Source organism: Neovison vison, chromosome 11 (assembly GCF_020171115.1).
Source record: "Neovison vison isolate M4711 chromosome 11, ASM_NN_V1, whole genome shotgun sequence".
Taxonomy (NCBI): domain Eukaryota; kingdom Metazoa; phylum Chordata; class Mammalia; order Carnivora; family Mustelidae; genus Neogale; species Neogale vison.
This window is the reverse complement of record NC_058101.1, coordinates 146732139-146759485: the sequence shown is the minus strand read 5'-3', so window position 1 is coordinate 146759485 and position 27347 is coordinate 146732139. Positions and strand designations below refer to the sequence as shown.

The 27347-nt window shown below is 36.0% G+C and overlaps 1 protein-coding gene across 5 annotated transcripts in view; it reads right to left on the bottom strand.

Annotated features, from left to right (window-relative positions):
• Positions 1-27347, bottom strand: part of SLC10A7 (solute carrier family 10 member 7) — a 258489-nt gene that overhangs the window by 167443 nt on the left and 63699 nt on the right. For all 5 annotated transcript variants that reach the window (XM_044224917.1, XM_044224920.1, XM_044224916.1 and 2 more), the window contains exon 5: positions 19023-19061. In XM_044224917.1, coding sequence (XP_044080852.1) covers positions 19023-19061 — 39 coding nt within the window. The remainder of the gene's footprint in view (positions 1-19022; positions 19062-27347) is intronic.

Sequence of the window (27347 nt, the reverse complement as noted above, 5' to 3'; positions counted from 1 at the left end):
AAATATATATTTGAGTATATATAAAAACATTCCAAGGAGTTCTTTCATGAGTCCACCAAACACATAAAAAGTTCATAAGTAGGGGCGCCTGGGTGGCTCAGTGGTTTAAGCCTCTGCCTTCAGCTCAGGTCATGATCTCAGGGTCCTGGGATCGAGCCCCACATTAGGTTTTCTGCTCAGCAGGGAGCCTGCTTCCCCCCTCTCTCTGCCTGCCTTCTGCCTACTTGTGAACTCTCTCTGTCTATCAAATAAATAAATAAATAAAAATCTTTTTAAAAAAATCCATAAGTAGATATTATATATATAATAATAGTAATAAATACATATATTTAACGTTAACTTAAAAATGTGTTTTTCCAAACTATGTATTTTTTCTAAAATTCTAAGTTTTTAACAAGTTAGCAATATTATCCAAATATTCTCCAAAGAGGCTTTTCTTTGAAACTGAATTCTCAGGCCTCATTAAGTCATTTGCCTTTTTCCTTTGTTTTCATCTTCCTCCAACTCTGGAAGAGATATCTATTTCTTCTGAGCCCCTGCAGAGTACAACTTGGACAAACTTAACTCAGAATATGAATTAGACAAATGAATATTTGGTTAACAGATGGGATGGTTAAAACTGTTAAATAACTTTTTGATACATCTCTATCATGTATCAAATGCTCTAATTGGTCTAATCATATAGGATTTCTTTAAATAGTGACAAGCTTTGCTTAACTAACAGCATAAAACCTAAATGAAAATTATAATTCAAAACACCTAACAGAAGTGGTAAAAAGATCAATGGAGAAGAAGGAAACCAACAAAGAAAGGTTGATAATTTCCACAGTGAAGAGTTTAGGTTTGGGACTAGTCAAAACTTTAAGGAATAAATGGAGCAAAATAAGAATATAGTATAACTGTCATCAGGTTAAATTTATTCAAGGATAAATGAATACAATAAAACCTACCCTCTTGGGTTTCATGTTTAAAAGTCCACACTTTCATAAAATGATGACGATAAGAAGTGGTAGCAAAATGAAAAACTAAAAACATTAGGCACATCCCAAAATTTCCTTTGAAATTTTACTGATCAGTGAAATTCAAATGTTAGAAAATCACTGTCCTAGTTAAACCACCATGCAAGAAAGACCTGTCTTATTGAAAATAATCTTTCAAATGTGAAAGGGGTTAAAGCAGATAAAAAAACTATAATAGTCCCATGAGAATAGGTGTTAAAGGCACTGGAGGGCACACAAGTTAATAATAAAATCATATTCAGATTCTGAAAATGAATTGACTTTCAGGCACGTCTAGTATAACAGTATGCTACTTTCTGAAGGACAGTTCTTATACACAGAAGGTTGCATTTATTTTCCTGGCAATGTCAGCACTTCTGAAGGAGTATTATTAATTTATTAAAATAGTCCAGTGTTGGAAAAAGCAAGAAATCTATCATTATAAGACATCAAAATTATGAAAATTATAACCATTAAAAAGTGTTTCCACTGTGCACTAGTTTTTTCTAATACATCAAAGTAAACAGTCCTCTCAGTAAGTAGAAGGAATTACAAATGCAATTCATGAGAGCTTTGTCATAAGTAAAGTGCATAAATGCTAGATACTTAAACAACCAGTATTTTAACAACAAAATCCCTGTCAAGCTGAACACGTGTATATGATTGACTTCAAACTCATTGGAAAAGACTGGAATAATAAGTTGGGCTATTATTTGAAATAAATATATCACAGTGAAGACATATGAAAATATTGGACTCCAAATTACATTAAAATAGATAACTGCAAAATAGTATGCCAACTAAACATCTCTCTCTCTACTACTGTTTAAAAGAACTTTCTCTAATGAAAAAAAAGTTCAATATTCTGCATTGTCCAATACAGCAACCAGTCACATGTGCTGCTACTGATTGCGTGAAATGTGAGTTTTGTGACTGAGGAACTGAATGATTAATTACATTTAATTTTAATTAATTAAATTTTAAATCACCACATGTGGCTTGTGGCTTCCATGTTGGTCAATTCAGCTTTATAGATAATACAAAATGGAGAGATTAACGTATCTTCCCTATCTCTGAACTTGGCATAAAGGAAATGCCTTCGCCATGAAGACAAGTTAAATCACTTTAAAACATTAGAATGGTTTCAGTGTCAGCAAGACCTCACCTTAAGGTATGGTGGATCAAGAAAAGGGTAAACCAGTCAGCAATGGAACCAATGAGAAAACAGCTAAAAGCGACCATTAAGAACGCATATCTAACACCATCTAGGAAAGAAGCTCCTTGTCCGAATGGTGAACCTGATAAGAGTTTCTCATTTTTTCCTCACTCTTAATTTATTGCCCTGCATATTATTATCTGTGATTATGATCAATGTGAGTCCATTCCTGTGAGATGGAGACACAGAATCAGTTTCTGAAAGAGGACCACAGTAAATTTACAAAGTCTATGCCACCTACACCCCAGGCAATGAGAAGCTCAATAGCTTAAAAATGGATGATTCAAATAGTCAAAGAAAAAAACCCAATAATATTACTGATGTGCCTAGGGGTGACATCATGCCAAGACAAGACTGAAACCAAGAAAAGAAATCTCAGATCTTAGAGGTATCAAGAGTAATTTCTAGCATAGAAAGAAAAACTTCCTTAAGAACTATGTGGCACCCAACTTCTCATCCTTTAAGAAGAAAAACTTCCCCTTCTAATTTGTTTATATTCTTAAAAACACCTATCGAAATATATATTTTAGGTGACTCACTATTTACAGTTCCCATATAGACACAAAGGCCAACAACATCTAGAAAAACTAACAGAGATACACAATGCTATTTGAGAGTTCCATTAGTTGATGACCATTTTGTCACTAGAAAACCCATAGTGATTGTGGTACCAGGTTGATAGAATTGGAGGGGGAAAAAAAAAGCCAGACACGATGGAAGATTAATTTCAAGATTAAGGGTTGTTTGTTGAGATTTTCTTTAGGGACATCTCAATGTTACTTTTCAAATATACTGAAAATCCATACTAAAAAGAACAACAGCAGTCTATTAAAAGAGGAAGCATTCTTCCTGATGTTGGTATTTTCCACTGCTACACACTTAAACCTTTTATTTTCAACCACATTGAGAGAAAATGCCCATGAACTAAAGGACAAAAGGCAGGAAGCCTTTATATTTCTTTCATGTTTTTCATGATCTCTATTCATTGTCTTCTTCAGTTTAAAGAAGTAGAAGTAAACAAAGAAAAGAAAAAGGTAACATGTCAATCTGCCCTTTTTTTTTTTTTCTTTTTGTTGGTAAACAAGAAATAACCTTTCTTTTGCTGACATTAGTTACTGAAAAGACTGAAAAGCTGTTCTGCTCCAACTCGGTATGCCTCAGCAGTTACTGATAAGGAATTCTCAATGGCTTACTACTTTGCTATAACAAATATAGATGGCATGAGTTTTTTTTAGGTTATCATAGGAAAATGGGATCAACTCTCCCATTAAAAAGAAATCATGTCTGATTAACTATATATCCCTTTTTGGAGTATCTTAAAATTCTGTCTCTTCTTTCTCCATTATATAGAAATACATCACTCTCCAAACCTCCTCCAGCCCAAGTCACGTCTCTATTTTCTATATCTCATTTAACAAATTTTAACCCCTGACAAGATTATAAAACCAAAGTCGAAGCAATAATCTGAATTGTGAACCTACCAAACTCAAATGCAGAGGGCTGTAACATGATGCTTCTAAAAAAGGAACTGCATTAGCTTTCATAGCTGTCATATTATGTTGCCAAGTTCAAGTTACCTACTCCCTCATTATCATCTTGGCTTTCTTCTCTTTTTCTTTTTTGATCATTTCTTTTTTCTAAGTACTTTAAATGACTCTCAGATATGTAACTGATCTAGTTTTTATACACCATTGATTTGGTTCTTCTATTTTTCAGACATATTTTTATCTTTCCTCTAGGATACTGTACAATTTTCAGCATTGTCCAGTAATTCAGCTTTCACTTGTCAATTTAATGCTATCATAAATTTCAAAAGTTGTTAAAAAATAAACTTTAATGATAAAATACTTTTCCTTAAGTGCTACAATTCTCTACAATGCCATATAATGGCATTCATTTATTATATCCCCTTATTTATAAATCCCCAGCTCTTTATATATATAGTAATCACACTTACAGCAATTTTTCCTAGAAGACTTTCTGACATATTTCAGTGATAACACCATATAGGTTGCTAGTCTATTATATAGGGATAATTGGCCATAATCTACTCACAGAGAGCTATTGTAAGAAGATAGTCCTACAAATTACACAATATCAAATTTAGATGGACTAGTGAGTTTTCACTCCCATTCTAAATCAACACAGTAGCTATAAAGCAATACACATTTTGGTTATAGCATATGTTTTATTGAAATTAAAAATTTCAATTTAAAATCATTTTAATGTAAGTAAGAAAATTTGGTAGATAACCAACTAAAGTGATATCAGGATTTTTGTCAAACTTATTCAACATTTAATTGTAAAAATTAAGATACATTTAACTACATATCATATACAAGATATTTTACAATCTTAGATATAAGAGGAAGAGAGGTTGAAATAGTATTCATTGATTGACTTCTACTTATTCGTTTAACAAATATTTTTTGAGTGCTTACCATGTGCCAGATACTACAGGGGCTGTGGATAGAGCAGTGAACCAAACTAACCAGACCAACCAAAGCCAATACCTGCCTTTATGGAAGCTTTCATTTGAAAGCCAGTAAACCTGGCTTTTTTACAGACAGTAAACCTAATAAATAAATATACGATATGCTAGGGCGCCTGGGTGGCTCAGTGGGTTAAGCCGCTGCCTTCGGCTCAGGTCATGATCTCAGGGTCCTGGGATCGAGTCCCGCATCAGGCTCTCTGCTCAGCAGGGAGCCTGCTTCCTCCTCTCTCTGCCTGCTTCTCCATCTACTTGTGATCTCTCTCTGTCAAATAAATAAATAAATAAAATCTTTAAAAAATATATATATACGATATGCTAGAAAAGACATATTATAGAAAAAAAATTTTTAAAAGAGGATGATGGGAAAGAAGGTCAGAATTTTAAGCTAATTTTACTAATCAGTTAAAATCTTGATGGAAATCTTCCTAAGAGCTAAATAACCATTAACCAAAAATGCTGGAGGAGGTCTTCATGGGGCAGACAGTCTTTCAAGAGATGGACATGACAGAGAAAGGATGAGAAGAGTGTAAGTGAAGAGATGAGAGGGGAGGGTAGAGAAGAGTCAATCAGTAGTGAACACGGAATGGGAGAGGGTGCCACAGAGAGGGCGAATGTGGCTGCACTGGGAGGACTGCTGAATGGCCAGTAAGGTGGTAGGTGGGCAAGTAAGAGCCACTAAAAGCACTGGAGCATAGCAGTGACATAAAAACCTCGTAGAGGTGAAGATAGTTAGCCTCTCAAAGATGTACAGGATGGCGGTGAGAAAGAAGACAGAATATATCACCTTGGCTTTTGGAAATTACCAAAAGCACAGTAATGTTAATAAACTTTAGCTCTCCTAAATGAAGGAATAAAAAGAATAACATGAGGGACATGTTAGAAAATAACTGCTTACAAAAGAACTGCCTGAAAGATAAAAAACTAAACCATAAATAATGACCTCTAGACCAAACTTTACTATAAATTAAGACTATACACACAGTGGAAATTTTTAATTATCCTGCTCATTAAAAACATCCCAGAGGGGCACCTGGGTGGCTCAGTGGGCTAAAGCCTCTGCCTTCGGCTCAGGTCATGATCCCAGGGTTCTGGGATTGAGACCTGCATCGGGCTCGCTGCTCAGCAGGGAGCCTGCTTCCCTTCCTCTCTCTGCCTGCCTCTCTGCCTACTTGTGGTCTCTGTCAAATAAATTTTAAAAATCTTAAATAAATAAATAGATAAATAAATAAATAATAGCCCAGAAAAGGCTACCCAGAAGAAGTAAATAAGTATGTGGTACTGTCAAAAGGGAAAGAAAACACATATACTGTAAACTCATAGTGTAATCATCAGTGGACCTGTAAAATACAAATCAGTGTTCACCTCATGGAGGTCTGTGATACTCTGACGTTAATGCCCAAGACATCATATGCACATTCTGAGATATTCCCCCCAATCAGTAGAGCCTGTTCAATTATAAAAGCAAAAGTCAAATTGATCAGGTTTTTTAAATTATAAATTTATTTTTGAAAAGTCCTCTATTACTCAAAACTCTGTTACTAACAGAGCTATTCACTCTACAATCTATTCACTCTACAATCTACCAAATAGGAACATTTTGCAGTTAAGTTGCGTAACTATCTGCAGATGAACTGATGAAGATCAAAATGAGGTTTCTACAATTTTCATTCTTCTATGTACATACCCATTTACACTTCAAACAGATAATTTTTTCTTAAGTAACTATATTAATGTCATGTGTAATATCCTAAGATAGAGAAACAATTTTTAACAGTCATGAATACTGATCTAATTATTTTCAGGGACAAGCATATATATCACTATGCAGATATGAAAGTAACACCACAAAGCTGAACTTACATGGGGAAAAAAAAGAAAGCCAGTAAGGACAGTAGTAACACAAACTGACTTCTTTATCTAATGACACCATAATCAGGTGAAGTGCTTTCAAACTTACTTGTATTTACTGAACTCTCACATAATAGGCTTTGTTTTTTAACACTAAGAAGATATACACTGTATCTGTGAAACTGAAAGAAAATACATGTGAAATTTTACCTGACATTGTGAGTAGAAAGGGGCTTAATAAGTTTAAAGGCTATGAAAAAATCAGTAAAGGGAAAGATGGATACCTTTGACAGACATAAAAACTTTAAACTTCTACAACCATATGCAAGGTAATGAACCCCAACTTATACGTGGCACAAACATTAACTCAAGCTGGAGGAAAGTCCTAAATGTAAAGACAAAAATTCTAAAACATCTAGAAGAAAACATAGGAGAAAAAATCTTTGTGACTTTCGGTTAAAGAAGGATTTCTTGCCAGGACACAGAAACCATGAGCCATTAAAAAAAAAAAAAAAAAAAGATAAATTGAATTAAATAAAAATTTAAAACTTCTGCTCTTTGAGAGATACTGTTAAGAAAGCGAAAAGTCACAGACTGGGAGAAAACATTTGCAAACACATATCCCTAAATGACTGCTGTCCAAAATACATTTAAAAAATTCACAATCCAATGGTAAAAAACCCCGTTAAAAAAGGGGGGCCAGAGATCTGAAGAGAAACTCTCCCAAGAAGATATACAGATGGTAAATAAGCACATAAAAAAGAAGTCCAAAAGCATTAGCCATTAGGGAAATACAACTGAAAGCTACGATGACAAATGACTGTACCCATTTTAGACTGACAAAAATAAAAAGTATCGCTAATGCTTGGGCTGGCCAGGATGTGAAGCACTGCATTCCTTGTATATTCCTAGGAGGAATATAGAATGGTACAACCACTCTGGATAATGCTGTGGTGGCTTTGTTCAATAGGAAACATATACTTACCATACAACTCAGCAAGCCTACATGTAGGTATTTTCCCCAGGAGAAATGAAAATAAACATCTAGACAAAAACCTGTACACAAATACTTAGAGCAGCTTTATTCATAATGGCCAAACACAGGAAACACTATGAAGTTCATCAACCAGTCAATTGCTAATGTAATACTATTTAGCAATAAAAAGGAGTGAGCTACTAATATACCCAGCAACAAAGATGAATCACAAAACCATATACTAAGTGAAAGAAGCCAGGCTTGAAAAACTACGTATTGTGTGATCCCATTCATATGACCTCCTGAGAAAAAGCAAACTGTGAGGATAGGAAAATCCAGTGATAGGGAAGGGGACTAACTATAAAGGGGCAAGAAGGAGCTTTTGGAGGAGACAGCAATATTCTTTATCTGGAATAAGATGGTCATTATAAGACTGTATACATTTTGTCAAAACTCAGAACTGTCTATCTAAAATGGGTCAATTTTCTGTGTAAAAACTGATTTATCTCAATAAATCTGACTTAAAGAAATTTTAAACTTGTGTTGATTCAAAGTCATCTCAGCCACACACACAAACTACAATATATGTCATAGAATATTCATATGCTTAATATATAAAGACCACTTTGAAACCAAAATATGCACTCAATAGGAAAAATGAGCAAAGGATCTGAACAAATAACTGACAATAGAAGGATCTCAAATGGCCAATAAAGCAATAATAAAAAAGAAACTTCTCAAAAAATTAGAATTAAGATAAAATACCAGTTTGTTAAAACTTAAAAAAAAAAAATAACCAGAGTTGGTGACGATAAAGGAAAATGAATACTTCTGAACATCCATATAGTAGGATGATAATTTTGTTCACTATTTCTGGACAGCAATTTAGCAGCATCAAGAATCTTTTAAAAGGGGGCACCTGGGTGGCTCAGTAGGTTAAAGCCGCTGCTTTCAGCTCGGGTCATGATCCCAGCGTCCCGGGATCGAGCCCCACATCGGGCTTTTTGCTCAGCCGGGAGCCTGTTTCCCCTGCTCTCTCTCTACCTACTTGTGACCTCTGCCTATCAAATAAATAAATAAAATCTTAAAAAAAAAAAAAAAGAATCTTTTAAAAGGTTGTATCATTTTACTCAGTTATTGCTCTTTAGGGATTTTTCCTAAAAAGGATAATTAACAGAGAGAACTACAAATACTTATGCACAAAAATGTTGTGGAAGCTTTTTTTTAAATAATAGTAGAAGAATATAAACAACCCATATGTCTACCAATGGAGAAACAACTAAATAAGTATCAATACCCTATCCAAAATATTATAAATTATATTATTTATTACATAAAGCAAAATCAAGTTGTCAAGGGAGAAATCAGAATATGTGGAAATGCTTATATTATTGTTAAAAGGGAAAACAAAAAATAAGATCGTCTGTACACTGCAATACCACTTTTGTTAACTATATGTACAGAATACATAGGACTTGTGCTCCCTTTGACAGCACATATACTAAAATTGGAACAACATACATAGGACATACACCAAAATGCTAATAGTAGTTATATCTAGAAAATTCTATCTCTATTTCTCAAAAGTTCTAAAATGAACATATACTACTATAATAGTTTTTAAAATGTTAATTTTTTTAAAGTTAATTTTTAACACAATGTTCTTACAGAATGTTACATTTAGAAGATACTTTCATAAGTCAGCTTTTGATATATTTAGAAACTAATCTGGTCTCTGACAAATAGCTTTTAAAAACAAATAAGTTGGCAGACACATAAATTTAAAACCCAGTTTTCCTTAAAGTTGTAATAAAAATGGAATGGTGTTTTTGTTTGTTTGTTCCGTGATAAATGGAGACGATGATCTACTACTTTACTTGAAGTTCTACATTTAAAATAAGGTCCTCAAACTTTGTAGGTCCAAATCAATCATGACTAAGGAATCAGTTTGGGGAATCACGCAGTGAAAAACAGCGTTTTGTTTTTTTTTTAAGGTTTTATTTATTTATTTGCGAGAGAGAGAGAGAGAGCGCGCGCACACGCACAAGCAGGGAGGTGGCAGGCAGGGGGAGAAGCAGACTCGCTGCTGAGTTGAGCAAGAAGCTGGATGTAGGACTCTATCCCAGGACCCTGGGATTATGACCTGAGCTGAAGGCAGACACTTAACTGGCTGAGGCACCCAAGCATCCCCAAAGCACCACTTAAGTCTAGAAATTTCACACTCTTTGATGCCAAGGATCATATATTCCTTTCTTCTTCTTTTGAGTTCTAGAACTCAAAAGAAGAGCCTTTGTCCAGAGCCTAGCACATAGTAGGAAGTCCATAAATGTTTCATTAAGTAAAATTGATAGACGGTCAAACAGTGATGTGAAGTGAATTAGAGCTTAAAAAGCTGATGTTTGATTTTTTGTTTATTTCAAACTACAGTCTGCCATTTCTGATAACACAGACTATTGTTACTGAGAAGTGCTAAATGTTTACTCAAAAACCTGAATGCTAGATGAAATTTAGATTAGTCTAGCATTGCTTTATCATAAAGGCCAGTAATTAAATAAAAGATTCTTTTTGGCTGGTGGAATCCAAAAATTAATACAGTTTATGCAAGCTCAGATGCCCTCCTGCTTCTCTCCACATGTCCAGATTTATTTTGGAATGGCAGTGGGGTCTGAGTCAATGAGGTATATTAATAATAATGGAAAATTATTACCTCCTCTCCCCTGCCTGTCATGGGATTTGATATTTTCACCTTGAGAATCTGTAAGGCAGATGAAGACAGAAACCTTGTTTGGCTCACCACATTATTATCCCCAGGTCCCCCAATTATTAGCTTAATAAACAGATTAATCATGGTAAACTTTCAGTGTAGAGAAATGAGAACTATCTACCACAATGGCTTGTAAGTGGGGATCTCCTACTAAAGGCCATAAACGAAGCAGTTCTATAATAGGCTGGATTCGAAGTAAGGAAATTTAGTCATTTTAACCAACTATGAGGGTCATGTTTTGTAGGAGACCCTTTACAAGTATCCTACCTCCCTCCATTTATATTTATTTTTATCTAAATGTGTATAGGAGCAAGTATTTTCCGAATTATATTTTAAAAGTTAATAAAAACAGGAATGAAAGTACATGGCATTTGTTAAAGGGTAATAAAATAACTTCAGTCAATTGGCTAGTTCTACACCACTAGATTTCTTTAAATAGTAATGAAATCATTGCTTTAAAAAAAATCCATCATTATTAAAATCAAAAAAAAAAAAGTTGCCTCAGCCTCCACCAAAATTAGATTTGTAAGTTGCTGGTCATTCCTATAATTAAATCTATGTCACAAATTTGCAAGAAAAATGGTCACTGTGACTAATGTATTTACTTGCTACACAAGTCCTGTCAGACGACACAGACATAGCTAACATGGAGTAGGTAAGGATTCTATACATTTTTATTAAGTACAAAGACCATCTTTATTCACAATGACGGCATTTCAAACAATAGTCTGTTTTAGAAACAAACCCAAATGTAGCTATCACAGGGTTTTCCCGCCTCGAGCATTATAGCATATTTTTACCTCTAAAAACATGTTTGGCACTCAGGCATACTGCTTTTCTGGACAAATGTTATGTGGGGAAGTAGCTCTGAGGAAAGAAACAATAACATGTTCAGGTTGCTAGAGTCCCTGATTCTGGGGGTTTCTTCATTTGACAGCCCCAGATGGCTGTAATTCACCTCTGTGATGAAATGATTGAGAAATGACTTGGGAGAACAGTGGGGCTCAAAGTGGAGTCAAAGCAAGATGGCTTAAAGGACACATGAGCAGATAATTAGTGCTAAAACTTGCTCTCTTTTCAGTCTTTTAGGTCGCAGCAGGTTGTTCTTGGTGTGGTACCAGTGCTAATTTTATTTTTTATCAAAAAGAAGGCAGACTTCGGACTGAGAGCCTTGTGTAGGCAGCAGAGTTTAGCTACAAGTTACTAATAGCTTTTTCTATTTGATTTCATTTCAGTTGCCATCTATTCATGACAAGATTGTTTATGTGCTGGGGCACCTGGGTGGCTCAGTGGGTTAAGCCGCTGCCTTCGGCTCAGGTCATGATCTCAGGGTCCTGGGTATCGAGCCCCGTATCAGGCTGTCTGCTCAGCAGGGAGCCTGCTTCCTCCTCTCTCTCTCTGCCTGCCTCTCTGACTACTTCTGATCTGTCAAATAAAGAAAAATCTTTAAAAAAAAATTTAAAAAAAAGATTGTTTATGTGCTAATGTCAAGTTACACTTTAAAATAAAGTTAAATTTTACAAGTCAGTTTTAGAGGTGCCTGGCTGGCTCAGTGCATGGGTGTGTGACTCTCAATCTCGACGTTGTGGGTTTGAGACTTACTGGGTGTAGAGATTACTTAAAAAAAAATAAAATCTTTAACAAAAAGGGGAGTTTTAACTTAATAATAAACTAATATGTCAAGATGGCAAAAGTCATAAGGTACCTAAAATTTGGAACACATTGTCTTAAAGGCAGTTCTTCCCTCTTTCTTAAATCTTTTATTGTTACTCTTTTCATGTATTTATGTTTTGTGTATTTGCTTCATAGAAAAGTGTCTTGAATCTAATGGACTCTGAATATATGTGTGTTAATTTATATGCTATTTTTCTATTTTGTGCCATACTGCTAACTGAACCAACCGCATTTTTTTTTAAGAATAAGTAGTCTGCTCTCAGCAATCCAGCTTTTCTGATATTCATTTGCCCTAAAAGGTGATTCAATGAAATATACAGCATGATGGCAGGTTCTATTTTATAAAGGGAGAAACCAGTTTCCCATTGTCTGAACGTAGTTCATGAGGTATTTTATTTTTTTGTTAAGATATTATTTATTTATTTGACAGAGAGAGAGATCACAAGTAGGCAGAGAGGCAGGCAGAGAGAGAGGAGGAAACAGGCTCCCTGCTGAGCAGAGAGCCGGATGGATGTGAGGCTCGATCCCAGGACCCTGAGATCATGACCTGAGCTGAAGGCAGAGGCTTTAACCCACTGAACCACCCAGGCGCCACGTCATAAAGTATTTTAAAGCCTAAAATAGGTTATTTTAAATCCTGGTTTTATCAAGTCCTTAGCAATAAATGGGTGAATTTAAAATAACATCCTATAAAGTTGTACTGAAAACTGCTTAAAAATTCACGTTTTTGGTCTTTGTTTTTGGGTTTTTTTGCCATGTAAGTTCAATGAAAATAAAAACTGTTTTATGAAAGAGTCATGAATTTTTGGTAGAAAACCAAGATCTCAACTGAGTAATTTGGGTTGGTTAGATTTTAAGCAAACTAAGAAAAAAAAAATCAGCACAGTTTTCAGTGTTACACAAAATGAGTATTCCATAAACATAAACGAAATTAAAAATTAACATCTTAGATTTAGGTGAAATGAAAACTAATGCAACAATTGAGTCTTCTCTGGTTACAACCCTTAATCCTCTTCATTAATGTTTGAGATTCTTACTCTGATTTTTAAAAAGCACTGTTACGGGGCACCTGGGTGGCTCAGTGGGTTAAAGCCTCTGCCTTCGGCTCAGGTCATGATCCCGGAGTCCTGGGATGGAGCCCTGCATCAGGCTCTCTGCTCAGTGGGGAGTCTGCTTCCCCCTCTCTCTCTCCCTGCCTCTCTGCCTACTTGTGATCTCTGTCTATCAAATAAATAAATAAAATCCTAAAAAAAAAAAAAAAGAAAAATTTAAAAAGCACTGTTACACAGCATTCAATGAATAACAAAGTAAAAGTGCTACCTCTCTGACCATGCTAAGCATGGCTGATTACATTTTTTAACAAGAAATGAAGAATAAAACAGGGTGGTAAACATACATCCTAAGTTATTAAAACATAGCATTTGTGTTTGAATTTATTTTCTTTCAGTGACTATAACAGTATCAGTAACTATTCAAATCTCACTACAAAGCTGGGTAGTAATGGCAGACCAGCTAAAGCAAAGAGGGAAGACAGACAACAATAGGATGAGGGAAGAAAAATATCTTCTGGCTAGTTCCTTCAGCTTAAGGCAAGGAGTTCCTTTTAATCCTTATTCATCTTAGAATAGCTTTAGCTGGTTCCAATAATGACTACTTTAAAAGAATTATGTAAGGCAAACTCATTTCTTGATACTTTAAATGAAGAGATTTAGAAAGTAAATAGTAACTCTTACAGATCTTTCTTAGACTTGGTATTATGCATTCACAAAGATGATTTCACTGTGCTTGCAACTCTTTGGTAACATTTCAAAAATCCTTACACTTATGAATTGCTATAATGTTGTGTGACACAGTAATTAGAAACTCAATTCGGCACAATCAACTTTGTCACTTACCAGGGTTTCCTCAGAATTACCCCTGATGCGTTACCAAACTGCCTCAAGAGTTACCAAATATAATAAAATACGCTGAGGAGTCTAAATAGGAAAAGTTCTACCTTTTCTTTTTGAATTTTAACCTGTAATTCTTGAAGACATAGAAACACTGAATTCAGCTTCCGAACAAAAATGCCAAAAGTGTAACAAAACATGTAACCAAAGCTTTTTTCAATACTTAAATTTTTTCACATTAAAGAGAGGATTTTTTGGGGGTGCCTGGGAGGCTCAGTGGGTTAAAGCCTCTGCCTTCGGCTCAGGTCATGATCCCAGTGTCCTGGGATCGAGCCCCGCATCGGGCTCTCTGCTCTGCAGGGAGCCTGCTTCCTCCTCTCTCTCTGCCTGCCTCTCTGCCTACTTGTGATCTCTGTCTATCAAATAAATAAATAAAATCTTAAAAAAAAAAGAGAGAGAGAGAGAGGATTTTTCAATTGGAATTATTTTAAAAGTTGCCAGTATCTGTTTTCTAAAAAATCTTTCTTTTGGTGAGGAAGCAACACATAAGATGGTTGAACTTGAAATGCCTGGTTTTACACAGAAAAAAAAAAAAAACACATATATCTATCTATCTATAGATAGATATAGATATATAAATATATATATAACTAAACTGTTATCAGAACTAAACTGTTAAGTTTAGTTTATATATTTATATATTTATATATATATATATATATATATATATATAGTTTATATATATATATATATAACAGTTTAGTTATCCAGAGTGGTGACTATCAAATTCTATTAAAATCTCATCAAGTGGGAAATCTTAAAACACTTATTATGCTCCACAATTATTGTAAACAGAACAATTTAAATGAGAGGAGATAATGGCATTAACTTCTTAACTTAAAGCAATCCTCTGTGGCATGATTTTAAAATATTTTCTTGGTCTCAAATTTATGTAAATTGAATTCATCTATCATTGGTTATTACCAGCCTTGCTACATTTAAAAACAACAACAACAACACAGTTCCCTGTAACAATTAGCTCTTAAAAACACTGTGTTTTAATTAGACCTGGGACATTATTAAACTAGCTATAAATACGTACAGTATTTTATTTGGTATACCCAGATGTCTAATAATCAACAAAAATGCCTTCAGAGTTCTTTCTTCAAAAATTCCTCTAATAAAGGCTTTCATTCAAAGTTTTAATGTAATCTGAAGTAAATATCCCTTTCAAATTCCATTATATAAATACAAAAGAAATGGTCTCTTATAACCAGAGAATAATCATTAGTCAGAGGGAACCAATTCTTCATTTTATGGATATTCATGGGCACAGAAAAAAGTTCATGGCAGAGCTTGGACCAAACTTAGATCACGAGTATCTTATACAGATTACCCCATTTAATTTTCACCACAACAATGTATAGTTTAGGTACTATCTACTCCATTTTATATACAGGGAAAGTCATATGGTTAGATTAGTAATTCAGTCAAGTAAGGATTTAAATCAAGCCAGTTTGATTCCCTACTACCCCCTAATCCTAAATTTACTACTACCCCTAATCCTAAATTTTAAGAATAATTTAAATTGGCGAAAATTTAAGTTGGTGAAAATGTAAACTGGTGAAGCCACCCTGGAAAACAGTGTGGAGGTTCCTTAAAAAGTTAAAAATAGAACTACCCTAAAATGCAGAAATCACACTACTGGGTATTTACCCAAAGAATACAAAAACATTAGTTCAGAGGGATACATGCACCCCTATGTTTATAGATGCATTATTTATAATAGCCAAATTATGGAAGCAGCCCAAGTGCCCACTGTCAGATGAATGGATAAAGAAGAGGTGGTATATATGTACAAAGGAATATTATTCAGCCATAAAAAAGAATGAAAGCTTGCCATTTGCGGTGACATGGCTGGAGCTAGAGAATATTATGCTAAGTGAAATAAGTCAGAGAAAGGCAAATACCATATGATTTTGAATTAAGAAACTGAAGAAACAAAACAAACAAGCAAAGGGAAAAAGAGAGAGAAAAGAGACAAACCAAGAAACAGACTCTGAACTACAGAGAACAAACCAATGGTTCCTAGAGGGGAGGTGGGTGGCGCTGGGTGAAAGAGGTGATGGAGATTAAGGAGGGCACTTGTTGTGATGAGTACTGGGTGATATATGGAAGTGCTAAATCACTATATTGTACGCCTGAAAATAATATAACAACTCTGTGCTAACTACATTGGAATTAAAATTAAAACAGTAAGTTTTTTTTTTTTAAAGTAAATTAAGTGAGAAAAAATTTTTAAAAAGAATAACAAAATAAAACATGAAGGTCATACTTTGGAATTTCCTTCCTCTAAAATAAGTCCTTTTCCCCAGCCCAACTCAAACACCAACTTCTCCCTAAAGCCTTCTCATATCATTAACTGAGATTAATCTCTTCTTTTGAATTCTTGGCAATTGCCGTACACTGCCCATAGGCAGAAAATGCTAGCTGTCTTTTAATATCCACTCTCTTCTTTCTTAGTAACAGAAACCCAATCTTCAGCTTTTAGCAAATTGCCACATGTCCCAACCTCTCCATTGGCTAAGTATGATCGTATGAGTAAGCTCTGCAATAAGATATTATTGCAAGTATACTGTTGGAATTTCAGGAGTGCTGTTTAAAGAAAGCAAACTTGGATTTTAGGAGAGCTCCTCTGTGCTTTCTCAAAGTAAAGACTTTACTATCCAGGTATCTTTCCGGCTGGAGTTCCAGCAGCTATCTCGACACTGAGGCAAGCCTGATGAAGGAAAGTGCATGCTGTGGAGGATGGAAGAGAAATACAAGCATATCTGTCCATAATGAGACCATGAAGCCACCATATGTGATAACCTCCCAGGTTTTAGATAACAGAAGAATATCCTGTATATGCCACAATTATTATTTTTTATCTTCAATAAGATAATTCTTATTATCTTATTCTAACTAATTCTAACTGGTTTAGCCCAGACTCAAATATAGTCCATAATCTAAGGTTTGTTTTAACTGTGATGAAGGGTGGGGGAGGGGGAGGAGAAAGAGAATTACTATTTCTTATAACCCTGGAACAAAAACATCTCCAATGATCATTTTCACTCTCAAACCCTTTCCAGTCATTTCCAACTTTGGAACAGAAAAAGGAGGGAACAGAAGAGGAAGGAAAAATGGAAAATGACAACTCTGTCTTTCTGCCAGTTTCTCTCCTCGCTTATCTACTAGCTAAGTCCTACCACACTTCAAAGTCCAGCTAAGCGAAATTGCTTCTGTCTGACTTTTGAATTGAGTGCCTGTTACCTGTGCCATCTGACAATCATACATCATCTGGTAACACCTTCTGTGTGACTTGTTAACTTTTACCTTGTATTTCTTATTCTGTGTGTCATCTCCACAACACAGTAGGACCCAGAAAACCACCTCTGTGTGGTAGGAAATCAATACTTTTGATCACTGGAAGTAAGGTGAGAAAAAAGATGAAAAGAGGAAAAAAAGCAGGAGCCTAAGGAGTGAGAATGCACAACTTCTTAGAAGCGAAAGAGCATTTAAAAAAAAAAAAAAAAAAAACCTAAAGAGTCCCAAGAACGAGTTTTACTTCCCTGAACCTTACAAAGAATTGGGCCTGGGAGAACCAATATTCAGATGTGTTCATTGTTCATACAATCAGTGCAAAACTCAAACTATACTTAGCGAGTTTACCCTCCAACTAAGGGACAGTGCACTTTGCTTCAGTCATTCAGACAATAGCTTCAACTTATTTTCTCAATAACCATAGACATTTTAAAGAGTAAGAGATCTAGCTTAGAAACCATGTTTTGATAGTAGACATAGGATTCCAAACCACATTAAAAAAAAAAAAAAAAAAAAAAAACAACCTGGCTTCCAGTAAGATCATCTTTTGCAGATATTATTTTGTCAGTCGTGACAACATATGGAAAATAATACTTAGATGAAAGAATGATTTCACAAAATGTTACTGAGTCTGAAGTAAGTAGCTCCAGAGTTCATTTTCATTAAATAGATGCTATTAGCTCTCTTCAAAAACCCAATAATAATACAGCATTGGGAATAACATTTCTACTTCTTTAAAAATAAGATATACCCTAAGCATATACTTTGCAGAAGCTACATCATTTAAAAGGTCTGTAACATTGGGACCTGCAAAGCTGTGTAGCACTACATAGAATTAACCTTGTGTAACAATGCCTTTAAAAGCTTCAGGTACATTCAAATACATACAATCATAAGTGAGATAAACAGCATTTTAAACAGAAGTAATTAATATTTTGCCTAAATTCATGAACTATTTTATACCCCACTGATTTTATTCTCAATTGTCACTATACTTCATATTTGCCAATGAATTATGTACCTATAAATAAAATATTCTAATTTCTTTTCATGAATTTGGCAAAGTTTTAGGGAGGATATAAATAAAAATATTCAATTAACAGAAAACTCACTTCCCTTCTCACTCTTTGATAACACAAACTAAGTCTTTGTTATATTATTACTTAAAAAACAATTGAAAATGCTAAGATAGTATTATTCTTATAATTATAGTGGTTCTACTTATGAACACTGAGCTATTTTTTAACCCTTATATAATTTATAGTTCACATGTCAAAAAAATATTGCATTCTCTTATAAATTACTCAATCATTTCCTCATTTCAAATTTTTTTTCACTCAGATTTCTCAGAAGTATCCATGCCAGTAGCTTCTTTGACAGTGAAATGTACAAAATAAATGGCATGTCAACAAGTAAATTAGCATTCCCTTTCTGACCAGCTGGGTCATGTTTCCTTTTCAAAATCCTCAGTCCCATGATACAAAATAATAATAATCTAAAAGACCTCATTAAATGATCAATATATTGACATAACTTCTATAAGGAGACACACAGTGTTTTAATTGATTCCTTGAATCCATTAAATGGAATATTAAACGTCAAGCCTACAAATTATATTGTAAGGGAACATTCCCTTTATTTATCAACTAATTTTTCAGGTATGGCTAATGGCACATAAAAAGATTCAAGAACTTTTGTACTTAACTAAATGGTAAAAGAAGCCCAACTTTCACTAAATTTTTCATACAAACAACATCACAACAAAAGTTAAAATAGATGAGTTAAATCATGTTTACTTACCAAAAAACTTCCAAAGGCTGAATTAAATATTGCAGCTGCCTATAAAGAAAATAAATGGGGGGAAAAACTCACTGAAAGTAAATAGAAAAAGGAAAATTAGAGATTATCATTCTCCCAACCCCCACTATTCAAAACCTTTAAAACATTGACTCTATAAAGCAAAGTTAGTCACTGCTTACAAAAATCGCCAGTGGCCTGTACTTTACTAAGATAGATGAGCTGCAGCTTAGGAATTCATAAATAATGGGTCTCAAAGCAAGCGGAAAAGACTTGCCATGAGATGTTTTGAACCTATATGACAGTACCAAAGAATCATCACCAATAGTAAATTGAAACCTTGTGGTTATTGATTTGGTTATTGGACTTAAAAAAAGAGGTTGATTTATTCATCAAAAAAAAAAATTTTTTTTTTAACCAGAAAAAGAAATACCAGAATTGTAAAGCAAACATTAAGTACTCCACATCAGGGAGCTTTATAAGCTACACCCACAAAGTGAGATCTGTTGTTCCCACATAACACACATTAGAATGTGAACAATTCTGCTAAGACCATGGAAGTTACTCCCATACCATTAATTCTAAAGTAGAAACAAGAAAGAAAACTTCCACTTGGTGTTCAAAATTCAAAGAAGAAATATTTGACTTTGTGCTTACCTAAGTATCCAGGGAATGCATAGTAGATGGAATATATAGTTCTTAAATTTAAATCGATCATTACACTTCATGAAGCTATACCTGAATCCTGAAAGCATCTCACACTACCCAAAAAGGATAAAAACTTGTATAACATCCAATTTGATGAGGAAAAGAAGGAGAGAGAAAGAGAAAATAACAAAAGGCAAAAGGAGGGGTAGAGAAAACCTATTGACATCTCCTGTAGATCCAGAGCAGAATTAAATTAATCAGCATGGACATTAGCAGCCACGTCGTAGTAAGAAAAGGATGTCAGTTTAGCAAGTTTGAATAAAGTCCAAAGCCAGGCTAAGAGCCGTAGCTGAAAATGCCTTCTGCTCCAGAAGAGGATGCAATGAGAGTGCATGGGTAATGAGATCCCTGGCTCCAGAGAGCTTAGCTCTCCTATTCAAGTTCATAATTAATTCAAAGCTTTGATAATTTCATTAGATTTCTCCTTTGCTGGCCCTATCAATAAAAGATGGTACTGGACCACAGCTCCTCTGTGGCATAAACACAGGCACAGGCACAGACCAGGGAAACCTTTGCTTCCTGACAGGGACAATGGCATATGGTGTTCTGTGTTGTACGGGGAGTAGTGGAAAAAAAAAAAAAGAAAAAAAAAGATTTGGCTAAATAAAACATTACAGATGACAACTGTAAACTATAGCAACATATTTAACCCATCTTCCTGGAATTCCATTATGGATGATTCAGGAAAAAGTTTATGTGTGGAGAAATATAAGTAAAACTGTATAAATACATGAGTTGTAAAGATCAATTGAAAATACTGCCTTCCTTCCTTAAAAAAAAAAAAATGCACCTTCCCCACAAACACTGTTTATTTCTAAACTCTATTTTGTGCTTAAAATGGACTGATTATCTCTTAATAAAGGGATGAGGTATTCCTCTTCAAGCTCCTCTCTTCCAAAAGTGTTTCTTCTCAGTGCCTTTCACCAACCTTTTTCAAGGTAACTCACAGTTTGGAATAGCATTAAAAAACAAAAACAAACAAACAAAAAAAAAAACCATGGATCATTAGAAGTAAAAAGACTCAGAAATCAAAGGAAAATAAGTCAACTACTACTCATCAGATCAGATCCATTCTCACACCACCCCGCCCCATTCTCTTTAACCCAAACACAAGCAACGTATTTTATGTGGACTGGCATTTTATAAAACAATGGTGATGACAGGGACAGGCTATCTGAAGGTACCCGAAGATGCTGCAGCCAACTTCTTAGTTGTTCAGCCAGTGCTAATGAATGTGAACCCAGGCACCTACACTCAGTGCTCCTAAGCCATGAGCTCTAGCAATCATTTGTGAAATGGCTGATTAAGGTTCTGGGTACCCTGAAGAACCATGTGAAATCGGACACAGAACCAAGGATCTTGGGCTCAACAGTAACAAATAATTAAACTAACAGTTGACTTAATTCTGCTTTGAAGCGTATAAGGGGATTATGTTTTCAAGAGTTCCAAAGAATGATGATAACTATTTAGAGAGCATTTAATGGATACATAAAATGCATGCAAGCCTTCAGACTTAAGAAGGAATTTCCGGCTTCCGAACACCCCTTACAAGGCCCTCCATGAACAGGTCTCTGTCCATCTTATTTCTTGCCTCCAATTTTATATCCTCACAACACTACACTACTTGTGATTCTTCAGACTCATTGTGCTGTTGATGACCTTTGTGTTCCCTGGCCTGGAATGCCTTTCTCCCTTCCTCTCTCTCAGTAATTCCTACTTATCTTAGCAACTCCTTCCAAGAAGTTTTCGATTACCTCCTCCCACACACATATATCTACACTTCTCAGGGGACTGAGTGTCCCTACAGCTGCTGCTCAGAATCTTGAGCATACCTCTGCCATGGCACTTGTTGCACTCTGAAATGACCTATCTATATGCCTCCTTGCCCTACTGGAAATTAAAGTCTTCTGAGGAAAGAATCTAATGAAGCCCATCCTAAGCATCTACATGTTTATTTAACTGAATTGTTGAAATAAGTAAGATGCCCAGAAATGTCCCAAGTCTTCCTCTCCTACTGCTACTCTATGTGTTTGGCAGAATGCAAAGGTTGGCCAAAGACTGGATCTGAGCCCTGGTTCCACAGGCAAGCAACAGCAATGGCAGATGAAGACTTCAGTCGCAACCCAGTATGAGCATCCCTTTCACATCTTGTTTTACTTCTGGTAGCCTCCCTACTATGATACAGTTACATTACGGCTACATAAATATGCTTAAATCATGCTTTAAAATTTACTACTGCTATGTAGCAATAACGTCGGCTAAATATAATCTAGAATTATGTAACAAGGAATACTCTGAGCCCAGTAAAAAGAAGATGATCTTCATCTACCAACATGAAAGCTGCCTAAGATATTTAAAGTGAAAAAGCACATTTTGAAAGTATGTGTAACTCCTTTACCATGTTTCTTCCCACACCCTCAAGCAGCTGGGTGTCCTATAATTCAACTCAGTTCTGACCCTATCTACCTGAAACTGGTGTCAGATCCCACAGCTTAAAGGCTCAGTACCACAAGTCTGTTCCCATTACAGAAGTCAATCACAAAGGCCAGGTTGTCATCAACGGTGCTTCCAACAGACTGGCTATAAATCAGAGGTTCCCACAACCATGTCCTCAAGTTTGATTAACTTGCTAGAGCAGTTCACAAAGTTGAGGAAACCAGTTTACTGATTAGCACTTTATTATGAAAAGTCTCTATAGGAACAGATGGAAGATATGGCCAGGGTAAGGTATGGGAGACCGGGCTTCCCAGGCCCTCTCCAGTTATGAGACATGCTCAGCAGCTTCACACATTTGGCTACCCAGAAGCTCTCCCAAATAGTCCTTCTGGGGTATGAGAGAGGCTCCATTAAACAGGTATGACTGATTAAATCACTGGCTATTGGTGACTGAGCTCTATCTCCAGCCCTTTCTCCTCCCCAGAGGTATGGAAGTTGGACCAAAAATTCTAGCCCTTTAATCTCAGGTTGGTTTCCCCATAACCAGCCCCATCCTTAAGAGAGCAAGGGGGCTTTCCGAAAGTTGCCCAATTAACAAAAAAAAAATTATAGCTTTCCTCACTTAGGAAATCCCAAGGGTGTTACGAGCTCTGTGCCAGAAACTGGGACAAAGACCAAACACAAATTTCTTCTTATAAATCATATCACATTCCTATTGTGTAAACAGGTACATAGTATGTATATATACACAGGTAAGTATAAAAAAAATACTACCTTTTCTAAAAGGGATTACAAAAAAAAACAAAAAACAAAAAACCTAATATGGTTACATTTGTTGAAAGGGATTGTGTGGGGGTCATTTTTATTTTTCACTTTGTTCCATCTTGTTTGGTTTTTAACATGTTACTTTTTTGTATTTCAACAAAAGGTCATCTGGGCAGGGAGATGTTGAGCCATTTAGTTTGCATTTTGAATCCTTTTGTGTTACAAATGTAAGAAACACGTTACCTTAAAATAAAATTAACATTTCAATCTCTACTTTGCAGGTTCATGACCTCTCTTGTTGGTTGGCAAGGTGGAGGATGAGCATCCACTGGAGCACACATCATGGTGCTAGGGGCATAGGAAGCTACTGGATGAACAGAGGGCATATCTCCAGAGTTTCTGTAGCATGTGAAAATTTGGTTTTAAAAATAAACCCAAAGCCCACCATTAATTTTGTGTAAAGCAAAGATGGCTATAAAGAATGAACTGGGATCAAACATGAGCCACCCAGGACAATTTGCTCTGAAGGTGGGACCCTTCCGATTATACAACCAGACTTTCTCAGGATATGTTTCCTCTCTCTTGCCTTCCTGAAGTCATACCTGAGAGAGTCCACTGATTTTTAAATGTGGCCTTTTGTTTGTTATTATCATTTTTGCTAGAAATAATGTAATTACTCATTCTCTGTCCATTATGCTCCAATACATCAGGAAAGTTGCCTAACTTGTACAAGATCATGTCCCCGGAGCCTAGAATAGTACCTGGTTTGTAGCAGAACCTCAATAAGTATTATTGAGTCAAACAACAAACAAATGAATACTTACACTAACTGAATGCCCTGCACAGTAATGTTTTCATTATTAACTCAAGAATCCCATCCGTAAAGCATATACCTTGGTGTAATCACATTTGATGTATAATCACATTTGATGTATAATGTATAATTAGATCAAGACTAACTGAAAAAAATCAATTATTGAGGTGTTCTTTTAATACTAGGTAGATTGACTTTCTTTACATTACACATTTTTAGATAATATATTGCTTTTAGTATCTGCCCAATTTTATCCAATATATGGTATTTTGTTAATATTTTGTTATATGTTGTACAGCATGTCATCAATAAATTATTTTGGAAAACTGAGCAAGCTCAAAAACATTTTTTTTATAGCCTACTTTAAGTTATTTGAAACATTAAAAAAAAAAACTGAAAACAAGGGGGATGGAGAGTTCTCTAACTCATAAAAGCAAGCTCTGCCACTGCCAAATGCCTTTAAATGTTACGAAGTTCTGACAGTAAACTTGAAACCTTTATCTTTTGTTACAGCCATGCCTGGACTGTGTTCCACACTCTGGAGTTACATTAATATGTAGCCCTTTTTTGAAATGACTGCGCTACAAATATATGAATACTGCTGGGTCCTACCTACGTCTCTTCTTATAAAACTGTACCTACATCTCTTCTTATAACACTGTATCTAAAAAAATTTTTTAAAGATTTTATTTCTATTTATTTGTCAGAGAGAGAGCACACAGGCAGGTAGAGTGACAGGCAGAGGCAGAGGGAGAAGCAGGCTCCCCGCCGTGCAGGGAGCCTGTTGTGGGACTCAATCCCAGGACACGGGGATCATGACCCGAGCCGAAGGCAGCCGCTTAACCGACTGAGCCACCCAGGTGTCCTGAGTATCTAAAATTTTCATAATGCTGGTCCATCCCCTTCTTTTTCCTTCCATCATCATCAGCCCACTAAAGAAAGAAATGAAATCCACTGTCCACTTTCGGTGTTAATGATCTACTGCAAGATAACTGAAGAAATTTCCAGTTTCCACTGTTGCATACCCCACTTCCCCAGTCAACAAAATCAGAAATCTTTATCCAAATGTTAAAGTGGGACATTTATAGCTATCTCAGAATTTCTAATAATAGTCCAAACTGAGAAGAGTATGTGGCAAATACCCCACTATTCCCAAAGTAAGATACCAGACATAGCCATATAGTACTTACAGGGGGGAAAAAAAAGAAAAAAGAAAAAAAGAAACAGACAACTAACCCAAAAAATGAAAATTAGGTCAGGGACCATTTCATGTGCAAACTATATAAGAAAAGACTAGAAATTCCAGAAAGGATTGATAAAAGGAAATTTCCAGGAGTAGAAGGGCTTTGGACTTTTCCTCCTCCTTTAGATGAGAAAGCTGACCTCCCACTACCCTTCTCCAGTTGAGAATGGGGCGATAGGTACAAAAGAACCAACAGTGTGCACAGGAGAAATTGTAAGGAAGCCAGATGGCACTGAGGCCCCTGCTGGTTGTTTACCGAGGGGAGAAAGCCCTCACTAGGCTGCCAGAGGTTCTGTGTGAGGTTCCTCAGAAATATCACGGTAAATTCCCTAGAACTGGGGTGAGGGAATAAGAAGGCTACATAACCAAGCAGAAATAGGCACTTGCTTCAGGACTAGAATCAGCAAAGGTGGGAAGGCTGCCTGGAACAGACCACAGGGGCAGGACAGAGAGAGACTAAACAATTGGATAAAGTATACTTCAGTTCTGTGATGGGGTGAGGTCTGTCAATTCCATACGGGCAGGTACGCACTTCAGAGGACTGCCGTCATACTTAATCCTTTTTGAAGAAACCAAAACAATAGCCTTCCAGAAGAGTGCCCAGCAATAAGAGGCTGAGGGGAATATGCTTGGGGCAGGGCTGGAAGTATACTCTGAAGAACTTGCTCCCCTATCCTGTCTGGCAAAAAGATATAGCTTGTGGGTGTCTGCCATGACACACGGCACTAAGGGCTGGATTACATCAGCACCAATAGGGTAAAACTTTCCCCCACCCTGTAATGCACTTGTTCTATTCACTCAGAGGCTGGAAGTAGGGAGGGCGAAAAGCTTAAAAAAAAAAAAAAAATTAGTGAACCATGCCCTCTTGCCCACTAGTCCTGCCTATCCTATGTTTATATTTTCATCATATATATGTTCATTCATTAAGAAAAAAAAGTGTAACATACTGTGTTTTAAATACACAGGTTAGGGGTGCCTGGGTGGCACAGTCAGTTAAGCATCTGACTCTTGGTTTCAGCTCAAGTCGTGACTTCAGGATTGTGGGATCAAGCCCTGCATCAGGTTCATGGCATGAAGCCTGCATAAGATTCTCTCTCCCTCTCCCCCTGCTCTACCCTGCCCCCCCAAAAAATAAATAAACATTTAAAAATTTTTTTTTAAAACACAGGTTAGACCTGAGTTGGGAAAGAAGGGAATTTAAGGTTTTAAGCTAGACTGTCCCAAATTAAATACCAAAAAGTTACTCCTAATTATTAAATATATGAATATTTTTATGACTAAAAGTGACCAGAGAACCATGAGCTCTGTCAGGGATGCTGTCAAAGGACAGAGGAAGAGATAGCATTCCATGTACATCATCTTTAAATTCAGACCACTCGATAAAGAGATGAAAATAACAGTGTGACATTTTAAATGTAAAGTTGAGCTGAAAGAAAGATAGAAAAGCCAGGTTAGACACAGAGAAGCTAGGCAAAGCCAGGGTGGGAAAAGAGGGGAGACAGTGCTGCACACTCCCAGACAACAGTGGGGCCCTGTGCCCCGGAAGCAGCAAGCCCAGCTTCGACCCTCCCAGGAGACGCCTGGGGCTGAGCCACCGTGGCAAGCAGAACAGCACCCTGGAAGGACTGCCCCCCCCCCACATAGGGTACCTAGAAAACCTGACTGACAGAATCAAGACAGTAACCTAAGGCCAGCTGCATCAAGGGTGGGCGTAGAACTGAACTGGCATTACAGATGTGATTCGAGAATCCCAACCTAATGACTCAACCAAGAAAACCAAAGATAAAACCAGTCAAAGACCAACAGAACCCATGAGCCCCGGAAAGAGGCAAATGCAAAACTTCTCTTTGGGGTCACTTCAACAATCCAGAACTCAGTGGAATCCCAGATAAAACAATCCCTACTGAACAGAAGCTTACAATAAAAAATGTCAAATGTGAGGAAGTTGTATATGAGCACACCATCGTAAAGCAGTTAGGAAAGGAGGAGAATTTCATAATATAGTAAGAGTATTTCATAATATAGTAAGAAAATTCTAGTATGGCTTAGTCATCGGTTAAGTATCTGACTCTTGATTTTGGCTCAGGTCATGCTCCCGGGCTCCATCTGCAGGGAGCTGACAGCACAGTGGGGAATCTGCTTGAGATTCTCTCCTTCTCTCTCCCTTTGCTGCTTCCTCTAACCCAACCCTTCTCTCTCTCTAAAAAAAAAAAAAAAAAAAAAAAAAAAGTCTTAAAAAAAGGGGGAATAAAGAAAATACTAGAATACTAGTTGAATTAAACACCTAGAGTTGGAAGGTAAAACTTAAAAACTTCTAGAAAAAAAAAATGAGATTAGCTTTATGCCTTCCAAAAAGGAAACA